Below are 22,643 nucleotides of genomic sequence, written 5' to 3'. Positions count from 1 at the left end.
CCAAAAAAAAAAAAAAAAAAACCTGTTTATTTTGCTATATATTTTATGGCCAGATATTTTCTTACACTAACATTAAATCTTATGATCTGTTATTTTATTATTATTTGGACTTCAAGGGGATTTACCATTGAGCTACATCCCCCAGTCCTTTTTATTTCACTATAGGATCTCACTAAATATTGCCAAGACTGGCCTCCAGTTTGCAATCCTGTTGCCTCAGCTTTCTGAATGGCTGGAATTACAGGCATGCAACACTGCACCCAGCTATAATCTGTTATTTTAGACTTGTTTCAGAATCTGATGCTATAAGTTATATGCAGAAACCCATGCAGGGTTTATTAAGAACATAGTGAGATGTTAAAAATGGACTAATCCTGGCCCAGTTCCTTGGGTGCTAATAAAACAATTGTAGACTCCCAAAGTCAGAGTAGGTTTTCCACATGTGCAGACTTTCCAAAGGAAATTATTTTGAAGAACCCATTGGGCTTGCTGTGTATCCATTCCATATAAATGAGACGTTTCCCTGAGTGAAAAAGCTTAAGGTAGAAGTAGGAGACAAAAATTAAAGTTACATTAGAATTTTTAAATTTAAATTTATTTTTTAGCTGGTTCATACAAACTTAACAATTGTACATATTTATGGGGTACTATGAGATGTATTGATACATGTGCACGTCACGTAATATTTTTAAATCAGGGTAAGCTTATCTACCTCCTCAAACATTTGTCATTGCTTTATAGTGAACTCCTATATGATCTAGCAGTATCACAGTTGGTGTTAAACAAAATCCTTCATTCTAGCTTTCTGAAATACATAGTACTTTGTTGTTGTGTGTAGTCACCCTACTATGTAATACTAGCACACCACAGCTACTTACTCCTGTCCAACTATAATTTAGTATCCACTGATCAACCTTTCCCGTTGCCTTCTCCCACTTACTTCTCCTAGCCTCTGGTAATAGCATTCTACTCAACTGCCATAAGATCAACTTTTTTAGATTCCACATGTGAGTGAGATCATGAAGTACTTGTAACCTAATGATCTCCAGTCCCGTCCCTGTTGTCACAAATGACAGGATTTTATTCTTTTATTTGGCCAAATGGTATTCTGTTGTATGTATACCACATTTTCTTTATCCATTCATCAGTTGAGGGACATTTAGATTGTTTTCTTTCTTTTTTCTTTTTTGGTACTGGGGATTGAATCAGGGGTCTTTAACCACTGAGAAACATCCCTACCCCCCTTTTTTTTGTATTGTATTAGAGATATGGTCTAACTGAGTTGCTAACTGCCTTGCTAAGTTACTGAGACTGGCTTTGAACTCTCAGTCTTCCTGCCTCAGCCTCCCGAATCCTGGGATTATAGGAGTGGGCTACTGCTCCCAGCTTCTTTTCTTGATTGTTGTGAATAGCGCTGCAGTGAACTTGGGTGTGCAGATGTCTCTTCGACATACTGTTTGCATTTTCTCTGGATGTTTACCCAGTGGTGGTATTGCTAGATCATATGGTAGTTCACTTTTAACTTTTTGAGGAACCTTCCATACTGTTTTCCACTAACAGTGTGCAAGGGTTCCCTTTTCTCTGACCAGCACTTGTTGTCTTTTGTCTTTTGGATAATAACTAAAGTCGTATTTTGATTATGTCCTGAGTCATGTTTGCTCAGCATACCAAGGGTAAATACAACTGTTCTAAAAATCAAAACCTCTGAGCAGATTTAGACTAGCTGTTTGCAAAGTGCTAAGTTAAGTATGATTTTTTTTTTTTTTACCCACTGCATTGCTGGGAATCAAACCTGGCCCTTGGGCATACTAGACAAGTGCTCTACCACTGAATTACACCCCCAGCCTAATATGAAAGAATGTGATCTGATGCTAAATCACAAATGCTTAGTAAATGCTAATTTAAACAGAATATGGGTCTTCTATGAATTGTAGAGAGAAACTATGGAGTTTTTTCTAAAACTTTAAAAATAATAAAATTTGCATATAAACTCACATTTTTTACCAGTCAAGGTATTTGTTTATGTGCTGGGGTTGTAGCTCAGTGGTAGAGCGCTTGCTTAGCATGTGAGGCACTGGATTTGATCCTCAGCACCATATAAAAATAAATTTTTTTTAAAAAAGGTATTGCATTCATCTATTTAAAAAATTTTTTTAAATATATTTGTTTACTTATGGTCTGTTTTCACAATGGATTGAAGGCCCATATGCATGGGTATAAACTGGCCTTGAATCAAGGGGGTGACATGGGGCAAAAGAGCTCTCTAGCCTTTTCTAAGTGGTCAGGCCATGTGTTTTAAAAAACCTCAGATTTTGGCAGCCTTCAGCCATCACCATTTCCATATGCTCTTATTGACTGATTGACCTCAGTACACTCAGCATGCAAACGAGCTTTAGACTTTCTCTGCATCATCTCAAAATTATGATACTACTCTTGCTAATTGTACTGAGAATAGTGGAAAATCAAGATATGAAAAAAGGGGTACTTTAATAGTCTCAATGTCTAATTTTTGCCTCTAGTTCATCACTTTCAAAGAAATTCATTAGGTTTGCAAATCATGGCCAGAAACCTTTTCCTAAATAAATCTATGGGAATGTTAAATGTAATTGTGACTCTGATTTAATATTTCTATTCAAGTTCATTAAGAATGATCTATGACAATTCAATATTATATATTGAAAAATTTTAATCTTTTAGGGTCTCATAGTTCTGTCCTAAATGGCATATTTTCCTTGCAAGTGAGTAAGAAAATATGCTACATAGTGAACATAGTGAAAAAATGTCATTATTTTTGTCCTTCCCCATTTTTTACATTCTTTTCTTTTCTTTCCTACAGACCAAGATTAGAAAATCATCCGAAGTCCATGACCTTGGTAGGTCATCTTGATAGTCATTATAAAAAAAACTACATTTGGCCGGGTGTGTTGGTGCACACCTAATCCTAGCAACTCAGGAGGCTGAGGCTGGGGGGATACCGAGTTCAAAGCCAGCCTCAGCAAAAGCGAGGCACTAAGCAACTCAGTGAGACCCTGTCTCTAAAGAAAATACAAAATAGAGATGAGGGTGTGGCTTAGTGGTCAAGTGTCCCTGAGTTCCATCCCCCATACAAAAAAAAAAAAAAAAAAAAAACCCAAAATATGATCAAGACCCTCCCCTACCTAAAGCCCTTGGATGGTTTCCAACTGCACATCTCAGGTCCTCTGCAACCTAGCTCTCACCTTCCTCTCCAATTTTATCATGCATTGCTTTCTCCTCCTCATCATTTATATACAGCATATCTAACTACCTGCAGTTTTATAAACATGCTGTTATTTCTGTGCCTTCCTGTTACTGACCATGCTGCTTTCCCCCACTTGGTATGTTCTTCTCCAGCTACTTTTCTTCTGCTTTTTTCAGTTCTCTCCTTACGAGCATCTGCCAGCTCATACTCCATCTTCTCTAAGAAGCCATTTCTTCTCTGTCTACCACATGGAACTGGCTAGCTTCCTCCCAGGTGCCCACACCATACCTATTGGCACAATAGCTCCTATAGCATAATATTACTGTTCTCTGCTTACATGACCCTTGACTTGACTAGAACTTTTTTAGTGCAGGAATTGTCTCATATTTGTTTCGGTATTCCCCAAGCACCTGTCACTTAGTAGGTACCTAACTAGGAGTGAGTAAGAATTAAATTTGGGACCCAGACCAAAGCTACACTTGCTAGAATCATGCCTAATACTCCGCTGCTGCCCCTGTCCTGCCCCAGGCCATGGGCATGTTTCATGAATACTGTGGCCTCTTTGTGACATAGCTTTGTGGAAGAGGGCAACACAGCTTTTCTAATAGTTGAATTATGAGGGCACCAATAAATACCATTAATTCTGCAGCACTGTGCTGTAAATCACTTCATCAGTTATTCAGACGAATGCTTCTGTTCCTTTTCTACATTCTCTGCCACTGGCAACCAAATCAAAAAAGATGAAACTCCACCCACCTTGTTTTTCATAGTGTTCCTCAGTGGGAGAAGGATTGAAATAAAACCAAAAGTATTAATTAAAATATAGCTTGGGTACTTTTTGTGGAGTTCATCTGTAGGCTTTCTTCACAGCCCTCTCCCCTAGGTAACCAAGAATTTGCTGTTCAGAAGTCCTGTCACTAAATGCCTTTCCCCAAAGCTTATAAAACATTTTTTCTTTTTCACTTTTAGATGCCAAATATTTTTAAAGGAAATAGAAATGATTTATTTTAAACAAGACCGAAGATTAAGCACTAGTCATTTTCATCAGCTACTCCAGGAAGAATTATTACTAAGTATACTACTCCAGCTAATCATACATATGATGTACTAAAATCTGTATACACAATGAAATTTTACATTCCAAAAAAATGTGATTACTTTTCTTCTAATTTCTTCTTGTGACCAAACACATTCTACTTCAACACAGATGAATGCAGTGGCTCTTTTGCCAAATATTCTCACAGAATACCCTTCCATATTATCAGGGACTTAGTGATGCACAAAGATTTACTAACAGATTTCACATCAGCTGTTTGTTGTGCTAAAGACATCTCTCCCTCTAGGCTGGAAGGCTCTTCTACCACAAACTCAATTTAAAAGGACACTACTCTAAGATCATTTGGAATAAAGTCTCAGATAAAAAGAAAACTGGTCCTTAAGGCCTAGCCTTTATAATTTCTACCTTAACACAGTTTTGAGGAATTGGTTCTGAATTTCAACAAAGGAGCCAGAGACAACTGATTTTGTGAAATGTACCAGAAATTAAAAAAAAAAAAAACCCATGTATTATCCTTTTGATAAAACCCAGAACCAGGCTGAAAGTATAGCTATTAATCAAAATATACCTTGAATGGAAAGGAAGAAATTATTTTATCTCACAAAAGTTAGTGTTATGCTTAAATTATGTACAAAAGGAAAAATATATGTAGAGTATTTAACCAATTCTGATAGAAATGCTGTATAAATAAAAGCTATTATTGTTATTTTTGTTAAGGAATTGTATGAGATAGGTCTTATATGAATTTGGACACAGAACGTTTGATAATTTCTCAAATTCAGAAAGTTGGAACACTTGGGTAGGGAGATGGTCTGCTAGGGCCTCACATGGGAGCCCAGACCCCTGCAGTCACATGGCCCTGCATGGTGGGTGGAACTGACCCAGGGTTTGGAGGGCACTGGGCTCTGAGGTGAAAGAGGAGGGGAAGCCCAGGCAGTGCTGGGTCAACTAGGATTGGCATATTCAGCAATTGAATTAATTTACTTTAAGAAATATGTGTCTTATTTTTTAGTTTTCGGTGGACACAACATCTTTATTTTATTTTTATGTGGTGCTGAGGATCGAACCCAGCGCCCCGCGCATGCCAGGTGAGCGTGCTACCGCTTGAGCCACATCCCCAGCCCATGAAATATGTGTCCTAATGGTTAAAATATAAACTGATTAAATTTGACTTTTTTTTAAAAAGCACATAAAAAGTTGGAACATAACTAGTAACAAATTAAACCATGAGAAATATACAATGAATTGAGCAATCTGTAGCAGTAACTGTTTAATTTCAGAAAATTAAGCATTGAAAACTTTGAAGTGATTCAAGCTGTGAAAAAGAGACATTTCTTATTATCCATGGGTTTCATGGGATCCTGTAGGGAAAACTAAAATATGATAGGAGAAAGGCAACTATTAAAATAAAGATAACTAAGTCTAGTTGGGCACAGTGGCATACTCGTCTAATTTCAGCGACTTGGGAGGCTGAGGTAGGAGAATTGCAAGTTTGAGGCAGCCTTCACAATTTAGCGAGGCCCTAAGCAACTTAGCAATACTCTGTCTCAAATTAAACAGTTAAAAGGGCTGGGGATGTAGCTGAATGATAAAGTGCTTCTGGGATAAATCCCCAGTACCCACATAAAAATAAAATAAAATAAAACAGTTAAGCAGCCGGGATGTTGCTCAGTGGGAGAATATCCCAGTATTGTGGTGGGGAGGGGGATAGCTAAGTCTGGAATCTGCACACAAATGGGATGAAATAGGTGGAAAGAAAGCAGTAACCCAGATTGTCTACAAATAGGGCTCTGTGAACAAATACTGATTTAATGTGTATTATGGAACATCTATGTTCTCTTACCTACAGGTTATTTCAAAATGAACAAGCCTCCCTTGCATGGCTTAAGGATGCAAAGTCTACATCAGTCTTTCAATAAACGCTTAATGACTTTCAAAAACTATGTCACAGGTTCTATGTCAGCTTCCAAGGACACGACAAAAAATGATGTGAACTTTACTTTAGATACTTTAGTATCTAACCTATTGGGGAGATAAGTGAACTGTTCTAGAACCATGTCTAAAACCCAAGTTCTTCATAGGGCAAGAGATGAGGATGATCATGAAGATCATTAAATGTCAAGCTAAGAAACTAAACTTGATCCTGATGAGAAGCACTGAGAGATTTTAAGTGGAGAAGTGATGTGCTCAGGTATGCATTTTTAAAAGATCACCCCAACACAGTGACATGACATGAAGGGGTAGGTTGATGGTGGAGATATGGGATCAGGAGCATCCGTGAGGCTGCTGGTATAGTGATCCAGGCAAGGCACAAACTGAGCCAAGAATTAACACTGCCATGGACACAAAGAGGGAGATACGGGTACAATGTGATTTCAGAGGTAAAATGAAAAGGATTTAGCGATTGGTTAGCAATGGAAATAAGGCTATCAGGATCCAGGAAGTCTAGCAGAGTTCTGGGTGGATGGTAGCCACTTTAAAGGGCAAAGACAAGGGATAGCGGGTTTGCAGGGAGAGGTCTGAAGAGTTCGAGGTTGCTTCAAACATTCATATGGAGGTATTAAATAAGCAGATATTTTCTAAGAAGGTTCCAATGGTGGGGGATGAAACTGAGGTAAAGGAGAGAGCAGGGATGGATGAATTAAGGTCTCAGAGAAGAAACAGGGACCAGGTTCCACAGCAAAGCCTAAGGACAGGGACATCTCTGAGGTTGGAAGATAGGACTCAGGATGGGCATGTTCAGGGTAACTGTGAGCTGTGGTAAGTTGAAGGAGCCCATGGCTGAAAGCTTCACTCCCTTCTTTTGTAGTAAGGAGGCTCACAGGAGAGGTGAGATTGGAAATGGATGCTGTTTCTGCCTTCACAGAGCAAAGCATTGGCTCTCACTGTGGATTACAGGAGGGCATGATTTCTTTTCCCCTTGAGGTTCCAGTGTGCTTATCAGCTTTCTGGCCCTTCTGTCTAGTCTCTTGTCCCCTTGATTCTGACTCATCACATCTCCATAATGACTTGCTCCATGAAACAGTTTTACCCTCTCGCACCTTTACTTTGTAAATCTTATACGTTAGTCAGCTTTCCATCACTGTGACCAAATACCTGACAAAAACAACTTGAGGAAAGATTTATTTTGGCTTACAGTTCCAGAGATTTAGTCTGTGGTTGGCCAACTCCATTGCTCAGGGCCTGAGGACAGACAGACATCATGCCCGCCGAAGGCCATGGTGGAGGAACGCTGTTAGCTCATGCAGCCAGGAAGCACAGAGGGAGAAAGGGGCCAAGAAGAAGACAAATCCCCAGACTAGGCCCCTGTGACCTGCTTCCTCTAATTAGGTCCCATTTCTCAGAGCCCTTGTGATCCAATCACTTCCCAAACATTCCACCTCTGAACCTTCCTGCATTGGGAATCATGCTTTAAATACATGAGCTTTGGGGGGACATAATAAACTGCCGCAGTCCGGCTGCAGCAAAATAACGCCGGGGGAGGGGGGTGGTGGTGGTGATGAACAACTTGTGTGCATTGATACAGCAGGAGTGGAAGCCGTTTATTGTAGGACCGGAGCGATATTTATACATTCCACACAGCTTATCTTAATTAGCATAAACTAGATACATCAGTCAACCAATAAGGAATTTTCACACTTAATGGCTCGCTGGCATTACTTCACAAACCATTCCCTCTGGCATTTTGCTAGGCGCCATCCAGACTTGTTTACAGACTCTAACAATAAACCATAATACCTTTTTTAAAAAAAATTCCTCTTGCAAACTTCTGTTCTTCCAGAGATCATGGATCTTCTCTTTTCGCTACCCATTATACTGAAAGAGTTTACAAAGCCCTCAGACATATTGTCTTAATAGGCTATCTAAGCTCAGTGTACTTCATGATAACCATTATCCTATAACTGAGTTACATGTCTTTTTTTTTTCCTTTAAAAAAATTTTAATAATATGTTTTACTTAATGCAATATATCCAAAACATTGCCATTTCAGCATGATGTCTTTATAACTTTTATCTTAAAGGCTGAATAATAATTCATGGAAAAATTATCATGCACACCGAGCTCTGTAGTCCATCATTCATTCATTGCCTTCCATGCTCTGGCTCCTAATGACTTGTGTGCCTTTTCCCAACTTGCTTCCTTTTTCTTTTTTCCTTCCTGCCTGTTAAATGTCCTTCTCCACCTCCATCACCTAGTTCTTCATTTTAAAACTATTTGTATCCTTTAAGGCTTAGTTTAAATATTATCTGAGCTGGACATAATGGCATTTGCCTTTAATACTATGGATTTGGGACACTGAGGCAGGAGGATTACAAGTTTGAATCCATCTTGGCAATTTAGCAAGACCCTCAGCAGCTTAGACACTGTCTCAAAATTAAAACTAAAAAGTACTAAGGAGGTAGCACTAAAAAAAAAGTCTGAAAGTAATATCTCTCTTATTTTTTGTCTTAACTTTCTAATGGCACTTAGCACTTTCTCCCCTAAAGTATAGTATGTGGGAAACAGTATGGAATAGGAAAAGAACACTTGACATGGAATTATAAGAAATGGAGACCACTCCCCTTTTGAGGGTGACACACACCTCTACCATTCCCTAGCAATATGTTTCCTCTTCTCCTCCTGGGACCCTTGTACCTACTTCTTTTCAGCTGGCCTCCATGCCCAGTTCCTAACAGCATCTAGTCTGGCCTCTGGAACACATGGACCACATTGGCCCCTCTCACCAGTGCATTCTTTCTCATTTTGGTAAAGGAATGTCCTTCAGGGACTTAGCAGAACACATGCAGGTGGGCTTTCCAGCTTTGCGTGTGTATCCATTCTAGCAGGCCTACCCTGAGCAGCCAGGCAGAGTGGGCCCATTGAGATGGAAGGGAAACCAACTGAAGGTAGCTGTCGTTGAGCCTAGAGAGTCAGGTGTTAGAGGAGGCAGGGGTAGGAAAGGTTTACATGAGGATCATTAGATGTAGCAAGTCTTAGTGGAGGGTTAAAAATAAAAGCTCAGTTGGAGTAGGCTGAGAAGAAAATTGAGAGGTAGGAGAGTGAGGTTTTACTGTGTTAGGGAGCAAAGGAATGAGAATGAAATGAGAGGCCAAGGAGAGAGTTCTTTTTTCATGACAGGCAATATTATAATATATTTGTATGTTGATGGAAGTGATGAAGTAGAAAACTAGAATTTATTGTGAGGTAAAGAAGAGAAGGCTATTTTCAGAATCACTTGTCTTTGAGCAGGAAATGGGATCCAAACCACAAATGGTTGCTGGACTTTGATAGGCCAATAAACAATATTTTATTGTAATAGAAAGAAAGGCAGAGCCTGCGGGTACAGAGGCAGGTAGGTGGTGGGTTTTGTGGTGAGTGATCTTATGGTTGTGACTTCCCCTATTCTTTTCAGTGAAGTATGAGCTGGGGAAAGAATGAAGGACCTCCTTCTAAACGGGAGTCAGCCTGGAGAACCAGCACCCTCCTTTTTTTTTTTTTTTTTTTAACTAACACTCCCTTAAAAGTTATCCTTATTTTCTGTTTCCTTTTCCCCTTTACATAAGGATTCCAGAAGAATTTTTCCCTCAATGATATAGTACAAAAAATAAATAAATAAAAGAACGAAAATTCTTTTTTAAGCCCTTGCTAGGTGAAAGGACATTTAACTCTTTGCTTGAACATAGTAAACATAACATTTTTTTGTTTGCTATTTTTTCATTTCTCACTAGGTGTGTTAGTTTAACTTTCTGTCACTCTAACAAAATACCTGAGATAAACAACTTAAAAGGAAGAAAGGTTAATTTTGGCTCACAGTTTCAGAGGTTTCAGGCCATGGTGGCTTGGCTCCATCACTCTGGGCCTTGTTGACATGGCTTCCTGGCTGCCAAGCTGTGCAGCCAGCCTACTGGTGGTCCCTGCCAAGGAGCAGCAGCAGAACAAGGCAACAGCAAAGCAGCAGAGTGGTGCCCAGGCGGCTTGGAGTAAGAGAGGCAAGCACAGCCTGTGGCCATGTGGATCTGCATAGCCAGCCAGCACTGAGGCAAGCTGAGGAGCACCAACCTGTCATCCTTTGGCAGCCAGGCCTGGCACTATACAGGATGCCTGTGCAGAAACCTGCTCCAGGCAGCACTGCAGCTCCATCTGATGACTCAACCTCCTACTTCCTGATCTGCCATGAGAAAATGGAGGTGAGGCAGACTTGAATGAAAATTGGGACTCAAAAAATTGACTAATAGTATTAGTAAGCTTCCAAACCCTAATCAGCATAAATTTGGACCAATAGCAGTGAATTACGTGCTATATAAACCCCTAGACTAGCACACTTGGAGGGAGAAAACCTGCTATCAGGTACCCTTCTGCACTGCAAGAGTTCTGCTCCTGTTTCTGTTCTTCAATAGTCTTACTCTTTTATCCACTCATCCTGGTCTATGGATTTCATTCTTCAAATTCATGAGACAAGAACCCAGAAAGAAGAAGAAATTGACTAGTGAGCTGCTGTGGTCTGCTGCAACATTGCAGGCATAGCCCACCAGTAAGAGCTGTAACGTTTCTTGGCTACAGAGGCCGGCAGCCTTACACAGACCCCACCCACCAGCAGAAGCAGAGAGTTCAGTTTATCTCAAAATTCTAGTTTCATTGTGGTAAGGAGAATATCATAGCAGGGAGTGTGTAGTGGAATAAGCTGCTCACCTAACAGCAGTCAGGAAGCAGAGAAAGATAGGAAAAGACTGGGGATCCCAATATCCCCTCGAAGGCCATACCCTCAATGACCTAAGTTCCTAAAGTCCTCAGGCCCCACCTCCTAAAGTTTCCAAGACCTCCCAGTATCTCCACAGGCTGGCAACCAAAAACCTGTAGCATATAGGCTGTAGGGAACTTCAGATCCAAACCATATTATTAGGTTTACAATAAAAACTGGGTTGTAAATTTATGGAGGAAAAATGTGATTATATTAATGCCACACCTTCACTGACTAAACAAGAATTTTCTGAGTTCCCATTGGGTGTCAGGCACTCTTTTATAACAATAAGTAAGAGACATAAAGCCTCTTGGTTTCCAAGTGTTTGCAGGCAGAAGACAGATAAGAGACACTGTGAACTAGAAATTATGTGGGAGGATAACGAGCTATGAAAAGGGGGCACAGTGGGGGATTGAGAGTGTGGGAAGTGGGAGAGTTATAATTTTAAAGCAGGAGGTCAGGGTAGCCTCAGTAAGACAATGACAACTGAGTAAAGATTTGAAGTTCATGCAGTTACCTGGGGAGAATACAAAGAACAAAACTATGCTCAATAAACACATTTGCTAATAATCCTCTGCTCTTACAAATTTGGAAAGAATAAAATTATGAAAGTGGAGAATCAACGATGGATTTGCCTGAGATGTGAAACATTCTTAGAAAACAGATACCTTTGCAGATATAGGTGCACAGGGGAGACAGAGAACACAAGGAGGACATAAATAAATCAGTAGGTGTAATTCTTAATTCCAGTTCCTCTTGGAATTCTCCAACAGCAGGGAAGAGTTCTAGGTGGGCACTGAGGCAAAGTGCATATATGGGGACAGTGTAGATCATAATTATGCAGAATTTGTGAGCACTCAGATCTGGGTGACTATTTTACTTCCCTGAAATATATGTTACTGCTTTTTATACTGACTGAATAGTCACACAGGTCCTTTTGTTTTCGTTTGTATATTTTGTTTTCCCTAAGTTCATCACATCAGTAACATCCAGAGTAGAAAACCCTTTATTGGTTGCTGCATCTTTTGTAGCTGGCAATCTAAAATTCAAGTCCCAAGTTAGGCATGGTGGTTCATACCTGTGACTCGGGAGGCTAAGGTAGGAGGTTCACAAGTTTGACGCCAGCCTCTGCAACTTAGCAAGACCCTGACTCAAAAAGGGGTGGGGATATAGCTCAGTGGTAGAGCAACTCTGGGTCCAATTCTCAGTACCACAACAATAAAATAATAGTATAAAAAGTCAAGTCCCAAATAAAATCCACAAGGAATCATTGATAAAATCACTGGAATGAAGTCATGGGTTAGGCCTAAACTGAATTTACCTTGCTGGTTCAGGGTATGTCTAAATATGTCTTGAGAAAAAAGAGTCAGGAGACACTGTTGGTGCAGTAATGGAGTACAGAGGTGCCTTTGAGTACAGCATTATGTTTTCAACTTTAGCTTTTAGTATAGTCCCCATTAGTTTCTTTCTGGTGCTAAGAGAGAACAGCAAGTTAAATAGAAGAATGTATTTATCAAATATGAAAAAACAGGGGCTAGGATTGTGGCTCAGTGGCAGAGTGCTTGCCTTGCATATATGAGGCACTGGGCTCGATCCTCAGCACCACATAAAAATAAATAAAAAATTAAGAAAGAAAGAAAGAAAGAAAAACAAAGAAAGAAAGAGAAAAGTAGGTATTGTGTCCATCTAAAACTAAAAAAAAAAAATTTAAAAAAACAGCTGGGCCAGGTGGTGTGCGCTTGCCTGCTACTTGGGAGGCTGAGGCAGGAGGATAGTAAGTTCGAGGCCAGCCTGGGCAACTTAGGGAGACCCTGTCTCAAAAAAAAGGCTAGGGATGTAGCTCAGTGATGATAGAGCATCTTGGGTTCAATCCCCAGTACAAAAACTACAACAGGGCTGGGCGTGTGGCTCAGTGGTAAAGTGCTTGCCTAGCACCTGTGAGGTACTGGGTTTGATCCCCAGCACCACATAAAAAAATTTTAAAAATAAAAAAAACCTTAAATAAACAAAACTAACAAGAACAAAACTGTCAAACCTTCCGAGCACAGGCAGGTCTGAACATAAACTTATAAAACAAAGCGGGGAGGGAGATTCTTCCTGTCAGTGGAGAATTCAGCAAGATACAGCACCACAACAAACTGGGTCAGCAGTCTTGGGGACCTTGGCACTGAGTGGCAGCTTGGTTAGCTGTGCGAAGAGGCAAAATGGGGGATACCCTTGTAATAGCACCACCACAAGTAGCAGAGCGGCTGAGTTGATTCATCCCAGCACTATCAGGTTGACTTTAGCAGATGGAAATAGTAGCAGCAGTCACAAGCTGCTTTTACAAGGACCCCAGAACTGTGAGATCTGAAGCTGAGACAATACAGGAGTACAACAGCAGATGCCCTAGGGTTATGGAGTCTGGAACCAGGCTGTCCTATAAAAGCTTGTATCTGCCACTTGCTAGCTGTGTGTGTGTGTCTGTGTGTGTGTGTGTGTGTACTGGAGAGTGAACCCAGGAATACCACTGAGATCCATCCCCAGCCCTTTGAACGTTTGATTTTGAGACAGAGTCTTGCCAAGATGCTCAGGAATTCACCAAATTGCTGACACTGTCCTGGAATTTGTGATTCTCCTGCCTCAGCCTCCCAAATCGCTGGGATACAGGTGTGTGCCACCATGCCCAGCCCATTTGCTAGCTTTTTGAAGGCTCAGTACGTTACTAATTTCTCTATTTTCTCCTCAGTAAATAATAATATGCAGCTCATGGGAATGTTCAGAAGATTAATGAATTCATGGATGAAAAGTAACTGACAATATAATAAAAACCAAGAGTTAACTTACTCTCTTCATCATCTATATGACATCTCACATTGGTCCAGTCCAAAATACCTTGTATTTTGATCCAATGCAAGAAATGACATCAAAAAAAAAAAAAAAAAAAAAAAAAAGAACAGATTATCACAGCAACCCAAATCCGACATAGTGGATAGAGAAACTAAAGAAAATTGTAGAGTCATCTTTTAAAACTTCATAACTGTCACTACTTTCTATAGAAGAGGGTGTGGGCGGATAGGGGGCAGATTTTCCACTGTATATTTCTCTTTGAACAGTGTTACCCTCACCCAGTTGTCTCTTCTTTTAAAAGTCACACAGGCAGTTCATGTTCCTTACATCACCGTTACTTAGAATTATGCAAAATCCTTATCGCGCCTTGCACCAAGCGGATCCTCATTCAAATAACTAAGCACTGACTACGCTAATTGAGATCCAGGCCCGGGCAAACCGCAAGGCGCCGGCCATGACTGCCGCGGGCAGCTGACTCTCGCGGGAACCCGAGGCCCAGGCAACAGACCACGTGACTCGGCGGGCGGCTGGTACTCTCCGCCTCTCGGCTGCAGCAGCCAGGTTGCGGCGTTCGGCAGTCAGGGGAGGGGTGTGGCGAAGGCCCGTGCGCGTTACGTGCCCCGCCCCGCCCCTGACGGAGCCCGGATGAAGAGTAACGCCATTACCGCCGGAGCCGCCGAGAGCACTCGCGGACTGGGACTGGACACTGGACCGGCCGCGCCATGAGACTCCTCCCCCGCCTGCTTCTGCTCCTCTTGCTGGTATTCCCCGCCACCGTTTTGCTCCGAGGCGGCCCGGGAGGTGAGGCGAGGGGAGTGGGCGGCGGGGTTGGCAGTTCAGGAGACGCCGGCGACAAGTTTGAAGTTGGAGGCGGCAGAGCTTCGGCTCCTGGGGACCGCGTCCACCTCGACGGCCTCCCTCCCCTTGCTCCCCAACCCCCGGCTCGTGGTAGGCGGCTGGCGCGCGTGCAGAGTCCACACCCTGCCTGACCCTTGGTCCTTTCCGCGCGTAGGGCCGTGCCGGAGCGACCTTGCTCCCGTGGCCGGAGGTTGGGTGGTTGCGCCGGAGCCGCAGGCTTGGGGCGGCGGGTGCTGCGCCCCGCAGAGCGCTGCAGCCCGGTTTTATTTCTTTCGGCCGCCTTCGGCGACGCTCCACCCCCATCCTCTAGCTCTTGGGCTGACGTGTCTTTAGCTTCCACGCTAGGAGTCCTCCTTAATTCATTTGCTGAAACTCCTGTTTTCTGCACACCCATGCTGTTAGAGCATCGTTTTTCTGGTCCTCTGTCTTTGCTTATCCGCATCTGATCCCTGTGTGTTATCGGGAGGCTTGATTTCCGAAAAACTCCGCATCCTCACTCAGTTGTCAGCCTCTGGTCCTAGGCAGACTGCAGAATCCCTACGGGATCTCTCATTCAATGGCTTTCCTTCTGTCCGTCTTTCTTTCTTTCTCTCTCTCTCTCTTTTCCTTTCTTCCTTCCATTTTTCCTTTCTACTTTTTGTTGGTTGGAAATACCCTATTATGCTGGGAGGCGAGAGTGGACTTTGAGCCCTACTCTCCCACACCCCAATTTATATAGGTTTATTCATTTCAACAGTTAAAAAACTTGGGTGAAAAAACTTAGATGGCAGAACCTAAAAATGTGGAATCTTGGCTTCTTGCCCTGGTATTATGAACTTCGGTGTCCAACTTGTAAAGTGAAAGAATTAGTCTAAGTGGTTACTAGAACCCATTCCATAAGTTTAAACTCTGTGGCCTAGTGAATGACGGTGACCAGTGCCCACAAACTGTTTGGCAAAGAAGAGTGAAGGGACTGGTTTCTGTTTAGTGGCTTGTATGACTTTAAACTACTACTATGTCCTGAGAGTTGTTTTTTTTTTTTTTAACTGAAAATGACTTGTAAAATTAGGAAGGTACCATTTTAGCAGTAGGAACTCAAGGAGGTGAAAAAAACTTGAAGTGTACAGTACTTAATAAATACCATTTTCCCTGGATATTGCACATGTTTCCCTTTCCACATTTTCCCCCCCTCCACTGAACTGCCACATCATCATTCTTTCTGCTGGAAGAGTTTCAGGAACTTTGAAATGCTTTTGAGGGTCTTGCCAGAAATAGATACATTGTGACTTGCTTCGAATACTTTTGCCTACAAAATTGATTTATAATTTCTTGGCATTATGAGTGTACATAACTTTTGCTTATAATATTTAAAAGTAACAAAGCCATATGCAAAAATAATTGGACTCTTTCTTTGCTCTCAACCCTGAAGTTACAATATGTTTTTACTAAACAATGTGTTTTGTGCTAGCTAGTTTTTTTTTTTTTTTTTTTTTTTTGGTACTGGCCATTGAACTCAGGGGCACTTGACCTCTGAGCCTCGTCCCCAGCCCTATATTGTATTTTTTTTGGAGACGGGTCTCACTGAGTTGCTTAGAGCCTCGCTTTTGCTGAGGCTGGCTTGAGGAACTCCCACTCCTCCTGCCTTAGCCTCCTGAGCCACTTGCGCCACTGTGCCTGGCACAAGCTAGTTTTTATCATAGGGGAAGATACAGGTATTAGTCATTTTTAGTTACTTGTTAGTAGATTCTAAGAGTTTCAGCTGTTGTCAGCTCTGATGTTTCTTGCCTAGATATTGAGAATGTTATTTTCTTTTAAACCTGGATGTTTTTTGTTGTTTTATTTTATATGGTTAATGACAGGGATTAAATTTAGGGGAGTTTCCTTCCTTTGCACCAAACTTATTATTATTTTTTTATTTGCTTAACCAGATTGCTTGAAGTTCTTCATCTGGAATTCAGGGGATCTTCAATTTCTGCAGTTCATTTTCTAGCTGTTGGGTGCTTTTTAAAATTAAACAGTATTTTCTATTAAAATTAATAAGCAGTTAAGAATACTAGTAAAATAATACAAGTATTTTTAGATGTAGTATGTAATTTGTCATCATTCAAGTGGCTGGGGGATTAAGTTACTCCAGGGTAAACATTTTGTTGCTTATACCTAATATTTAAAAAATTTAGTATTCCAGGTGAAGGATAATTGCTTACTTTGTATTTTATCAATAGGCTCATTAGCGGTGGCACAGGATCTTACAGAGGATGAAGAAACAGTGGAAGATTCAATAATTGAAGATGAAGACGATGAAGCTGAGGTAGAAGAAGATGAACCCACAGATTTGGTTAGTGTTATACTATTTAATACAAAGTTTGGTATTAAAATTTTTACTGTCAGTGGTTTGTTATTATGATCAAAATGGATTGAAGTTGGGTGAATAGGAGCTTGTCATTGAGGATAGAGCATATGTATTGAGCTGGAAGGAGACATGACACACTTAAAGAATGATTCAAGATCATACTAACGGGCATGAATTTAGGAAGCTAAATGTAGTGGGACTAGCAGTGGACCAGGAGTGGATAAATTTGGGGTCCATGGTGTTTAGCCTTCAGGCTTCTCTTTCTGGGTCTCAGTTTTCTCGCTTTCATTCAATAAGCAGTCACTGAGTCTCATGTAGTGAGTCTGTGCTGTTCTGGATGCTGCTTTGGACAGACGAGATATGTGTGTTGGTGGGATGAGGTAAGGAACAGATGACAAATAATATGTAAAATATGTCCTGTAAAGAGTGAGGGGGTTAGAGAAGATCTCTTAGTTGTCTAGCCATGAATTTTTTTACTGTATAATTATAGTAAAACAGAATGGCAGGCTGGAATCATGATCATTGCAGCATGCTTCTGGATAATTTAATTTCCTCTTTGGGACTACTGTAGTCTTATTGTATAGGATAGATTTTTTTGTGTGTTTATGTGGTGCTGGGGGGTTGAACCCAGGGCCTTCTGCATGCAAGGCAAGCACTCTACCAACTGAACTATATCCCTAGCCTGAGATTTTTTGTTAATATATATGTTTTTTAGTTCTAGGTAGGCACAATAACTTTATTTTATTTTTGTATGGTGCTGAGGATTGAACCCAGTGCCTTACGCATACTAGGCAAGCATTCTACAACTGAGCCACAATCCCAGCCCAGATTTTTTACATAGATATTTGTTGTTTTGTTTTTCTTTTTGGTACTGGGGATTGAACCCAGGAGTGCTCTGCCACTGAGCTACATCCTCAGACCTTTTTTATATTTTATTTAGACATAGGATCTCGCTAAGTTGCTGAGGCTGCCCTTAAATTCATAATCCTCCTGGCTCAACCTTCCAAGCTACTGGGATTACAGGTGTATACCACTGAACCCAGCTTTTTTTTTTAGATATACATGACAGTATGTTGTATTTTGACATATATATATGGAGTGCAATCTATTACAGGTTTGATCCCATTCTTATTGTTGAACATGATGTGGAGTTACACTGGTTGTGTATTCATATATAAGCATAGGAAAGTTATATCTGATTCATTCTGCTGTCTTTCCTGTTCCCATTGCGCCCAGCTTAACATAGGTTTTCTCATGCTATGCACCTAAAACCTTTCATGACTCTAAATGTCATTTTCTTCTAAGGTTGAACCACCAATTTCCTATTTTCCTGCTATTTTAATATCAAAGTAATTAACCTTAAATACAGATTTCTTCTTTGATTTCATTTTCATGGGGTATATCCTTCACGTAAGCTAATTTTATCTTGTGATTTATTTTTATTTGTATTTAAAATTTTTTTGGTACTGGGGATTTAAGCCAGGGGCGCTGAACTATAACCCCAGTAATTTTTTTTTTTTTTTTTGTAACTTTGAGACAGGATCTCACTAAGCTGCCCATGATAGCCACTCAATGTCTTCCTTACTCTCCCAAGCAGCTGGAATTAGAGAAGCATGTGCCACCACGTCTGGTTCTTTCTTGAAGAAAGACTACCCTGTACAGTTTCTTCCTTTTCACGCTTGTTCTCTACCATGGTCTGGTCCCATATATCTAGTGAAACTATTCTTACTAAGGTCACCAGCAACCTGATGGCCAAAATCCTGGCCTGTATTAGGTATGATATTTGAACTCTTTAGCATTTTCTAAGTATACTTTCCTTGAATCCTTTAATGTTGGCTTTGGTTACAATCCTCTCAGTGTTCCTTTACCAGTTTCTGCTTTTTGATCTTTCTGTTACCTTCTCTTTCTCTGCCTACTCCTGTAATGTTGGTGAAACCTTTTTTTAACTACTACCACCCTTTATTAGTGATTTTCTAGCCTCATTTCTGAGCACCATACTGATATCTCCAGCTCTTCACAGGATAGCAGTGTCTGGGTGCTCCATTAAGTACCTCAAATTTTAATGTCCACAAAGGAAGTCAGCACTTAACATCCATCCTACTTCATATTCCTGGTTTGATAGACTCTGGTGATTTGAGCTGTTGTCTTGTTAACTTCTTCCATTTCATTTTAGTCTGCAGCCCATTAATCATATCTTAGATGTGATTGTTCTTTGTTGTTTCTCAGGTACATTTTTTTCCACTTTATTCCTACATTTTATGGTTTTTCCTACTGTCTTTTTTTTTCCCCCTGAGATGCTATTTTGCCTGGGCTGATGTTAAATTCTTGGACTCAGAAGATTCTCCTGTCTCAGCTTCCTGTGTAGCTGGGACTTTCTTGAGGGGTCTCTTTTCCCAAAAGTAAAAACTTTTAAATAAATGGTATCATTAAGAATATTTAAAATTTAATGCAGTTCCTCATTCATTGAAAGGTTTGAGTGCCTTTTCATCTACAGAATGTTTAAAGCCAATGAACAATGACACCCATATACCCATTTGTTCCATATACACCTAAAGGTGATGTTATAACCCATAAGCATCTCAGTTTATGATCGTTCATCTGAAGACATGGTGCTTCTCTCAGGTTTAACATTTTAAATATTAAATTTATTCACATTTTCAGTGAGATACAGTTTTAGCATAAAAATCCCATTTTTAAGTATACAATCTGATTTTTAGTAAATTTACCAAGTTTTAAGACACATCCAGTTTTAGGATATTTCTATCACCCCAATAAGATCCTTGATCGCTTACTCTTTCTCTTCTCTTTTTCTTGCACTGGAGAGTTAACCCAGAGGTGCTTTACCACGGAGCTACATCCCTAGACGTTTTTATGTTTTATTTTTTTATTTTGAGACAGAATCTCACTTGAGTTGCTGAGGCTAGCCTTGAACTTGGAATCCTTCTTTCTCAGCCTCCCAAATCACTAGAATTATAGGCTTGTGCCACCACACCTGGCTCGCTCTTCTTTAAAACGTTTCTTTCAAATTATGTGGCTGATTCTCTTTTTTTAAATATTTTTTAGTTATAGTTGGACACGATACCTTTATTTATTTGCTTGTTTTTATGTGGTGCTGAGGATTGAACTCAGTGCCTCACACATGCTAGGCGAGCGCTCTACTGCTCAGCCCCAGCCCCAGCCCCATGTGACTGATTCTTAGGGGGAAATTTTCCTTTTAATTAGAATGGAAATTGTTGTAGACTATTAACAAGATCCACAGGGGTGGGCAGAATTTGGCTTCAGAACAGACATAACCTTGCTTATTCATTTATTTTCTGTGACTGCTTTCATGCTATAACCTTGAGCATTTTCAAGAGGGATTTTATGGTTTGCAAAGCTTTATTTACTATTTAGTTTTTTACAGGCAGTTAGCTTACCAACCCTTGATCCAGAATCTTGCAGTTCAAAGTGTGGTCAGAATACTAGTAGTCTTGGCATTTCCTTGATGCTTTTATTAGAATTAAAGAATTTCAGGATTCACACTAGACCCTGAGTCAGATCTGTCAGATTCCTTGGGAATTGGTATGAACATTTAGATGCACTGTTTAAGTTAGCTAAAGAGATACAGTGATGTTCATCCCACTAATACTGACAAAGCCATGAAGAAGCAATATTTTGTCCCAAATCTGATAAAGTGTCTGTATGTAAGTGATCTCCCCCACCCCTAGTAATTTCTTTTTAATGTTTTCTTTCTTAGGCAGAAGATAAAGAGGAAGAAGATGTATCTGGTGAACCTGAAGCATCACCAAGTGCAGATACAACTATCCTGTTTGTGAAAGGAGAAGGTAATATAGAATTGCTAGTTTCAATTCAGATGTGAGTTTTTAAATGCAAGCCTTTTTTTTTTTTTTTTTTTTAAGGCGGGGAGAGCATTGGTGTAATACTTAAGGTCTTTTTTTAAGCTCCTTTTATATAAGGAGTATTGTGCAAAACAAGTATTTTGGAAAAAATCTCATATATATGGGTACCAATACCTGTACAGTGGTATTGCAGGTATTTTAACTAAGGGGAATAATAAATCCTATCTAGTTTAACTAGAAGTTAGATTTCCCTTTTAAAGATATTGGTTTTTAAAAAAATATTTTATTTTCAGTTGTAGTTATGCACAATATCTTTATTTGTTTATTTATTTATTTTAAAGAGAGAGAATTTTAATATTTATTTTTTAGTTTTCGGCGGACACAACATCTTTGTTTGTATGTGGTGCTGAGGATCGAACCCGGGCCACACGCATGCCAGGCGAGCGTGCTACTACTTGAGCCACATCCCCAGCTCCAATTTTATTTATTTATTTTTATATGGTGCTGACGATCGAACTCAGGGCCTCACACGTGCTAGGAAAGCACTATACTGCTGAGCCACAACCCCAGCCCAAATATATTGTTTTTAAAATTCTTTCAAACTACCTCAGCAAAGTAATTTTGCTATATTTTGAGTATGTAAATATTAGTGAAATATTGTACCTTTTGATTAGTCCTTGGATAGAACCTAGATAACTGTGCTATATTTTAAAATCTTTCCAAGTAGGTCTTGATTAGAGCCTAGGTTTCTTTAAAAGAAAATACAGATTGAGTATCCCTTACCTGTAATATTTAGAACCAGAAGTTTTTTTGGATTTTTGAATATTTTTGTCTATATATAATGAGGTATCTTAGGAATGGAACCAAGGTCAAAACATGAAATCCATTTGTTCCATATACACCTAAAGGTGATGTTATACAGTTCTTTTAGTGCACTGATATTTTAACTATAATCCATCACTTGAGTATCAGTTGTGGAATTTTCTACTTGTAACATCATATTGGCACTCAAGTTTCAGATTTTAGAGCATTTCCAGTTTTTAAATTTGGGATGTTCAACCTATAAATATGTAATGCTTGATGTTTATTGAAGATAGCATAGTAGGCACTGTTCTCAATATTTCACAAATATTATTTAATCCTAACAAACCCCAGGGTTACCCAGTTTATAAATAGATCATGGAGACCATATTCAAATCTAGATCTGTCTGACTGTACAACTTATGTCATACTGGATGAAGCTTAGCTTGATTGACAGTGACATAATTCAACATTTAATATGAAAATGTGTTCTATTTTATACTCATGTGTTATGACTTCCACCTACAGGCTACAAAAAGTATAAGTGATTTTTAAAAATTTATTTTTGTAGCTGATTTACCTTCAAATTTGCATTTTTGACTACTTGTGTAATTGGATAGGAATTCAAAAATGCAATTTTTTTTTTGTTCTAGTAAACACAAGTGTTCCAATGAACCCCTTAGATTTTTTTCTTTGTCATTTTTCTCTTTATTTGTATAGGTACTCAGTTGTATAACTCCCTACACAATAATCTTGCTACCAGAAGGACCCAACTTTTTCTTAGACCACAGAATTTGGGTATTATCTAGTCTGAAGTCAAGATGCTCAGTTCAGCTCCCAAGTTGGAGTGCTCAAGCATAGACAAAATTGAGTGTCAGCGTACACTCTAGCTCCAGTCTTTCACTAGTTAGCATGTGACTGGACTGTTCTCTGGAAAAGGATTCTGAAACCAAGTCTGAATACAGCAGGAAAGTGTGCCAGCGTCCATTAGT

At 39.9% G+C, this 22,643-nt stretch overlaps 2 protein-coding genes across 8 annotated transcripts in view; both read left to right on the top strand.

The window, feature by feature from the left end:
* The window catches only part of Cage1 (cancer antigen 1), a 40,977-nt gene extending 34,729 nt beyond the window's left edge, over positions 1-6,248 (top strand). For 4 of the 5 annotated variants that reach the window (XM_048799759.1, XM_048799758.1, XM_048799757.1 and 1 more), the window contains exons 13-14: positions 2,837-2,873; positions 4,190-5,753. In XM_048799759.1, coding sequence (XP_048655716.1) covers positions 2,837-2,873; positions 4,190-4,231 — 79 coding nt within the window. In that variant the 3' untranslated portion in view covers positions 4,232-5,753. Of the gene's footprint in view, positions 1-2,836; positions 2,874-4,189; positions 5,754-6,126 lie in introns of those variants that run through there. The other variant, XM_048799760.1, reaches the window with a different exon arrangement.
* An 8,188-nt stretch (positions 6,249-14,436) lies between these two features.
* The window catches only part of Ssr1 (signal sequence receptor subunit 1), a 38,440-nt gene continuing 30,233 nt past the window's right edge, over positions 14,437-22,643 (top strand). For 2 of the 3 annotated variants that reach the window (XM_048799754.1, XM_015493982.2), the window contains exons 1-3: positions 14,438-14,625; positions 16,884-16,996; positions 20,748-20,835. In XM_048799754.1, the coding sequence (XP_048655711.1) occupies positions 14,547-14,625; positions 16,884-16,996; positions 20,748-20,835 (280 nt within the window). In that variant the 5' untranslated portion in view covers positions 14,438-14,546. Of the gene's footprint in view, positions 14,626-16,883; positions 16,997-20,747; positions 20,836-22,643 lie in introns of all 3 variants that reach the window. The other variant, XM_048799753.1, reaches the window with a different exon arrangement.

Source organism: Marmota marmota, unplaced genomic scaffold, assembly GCF_001458135.2.
Source record: "Marmota marmota marmota unplaced genomic scaffold, marMar, whole genome shotgun sequence".
Lineage (NCBI taxonomy): Eukaryota > Metazoa > Chordata > Mammalia > Rodentia > Sciuridae > Marmota > Marmota marmota.
The sequence above is the reverse complement of the archived record's forward strand: the minus strand, read 5'-3'. Positions and strand labels throughout refer to the sequence as shown.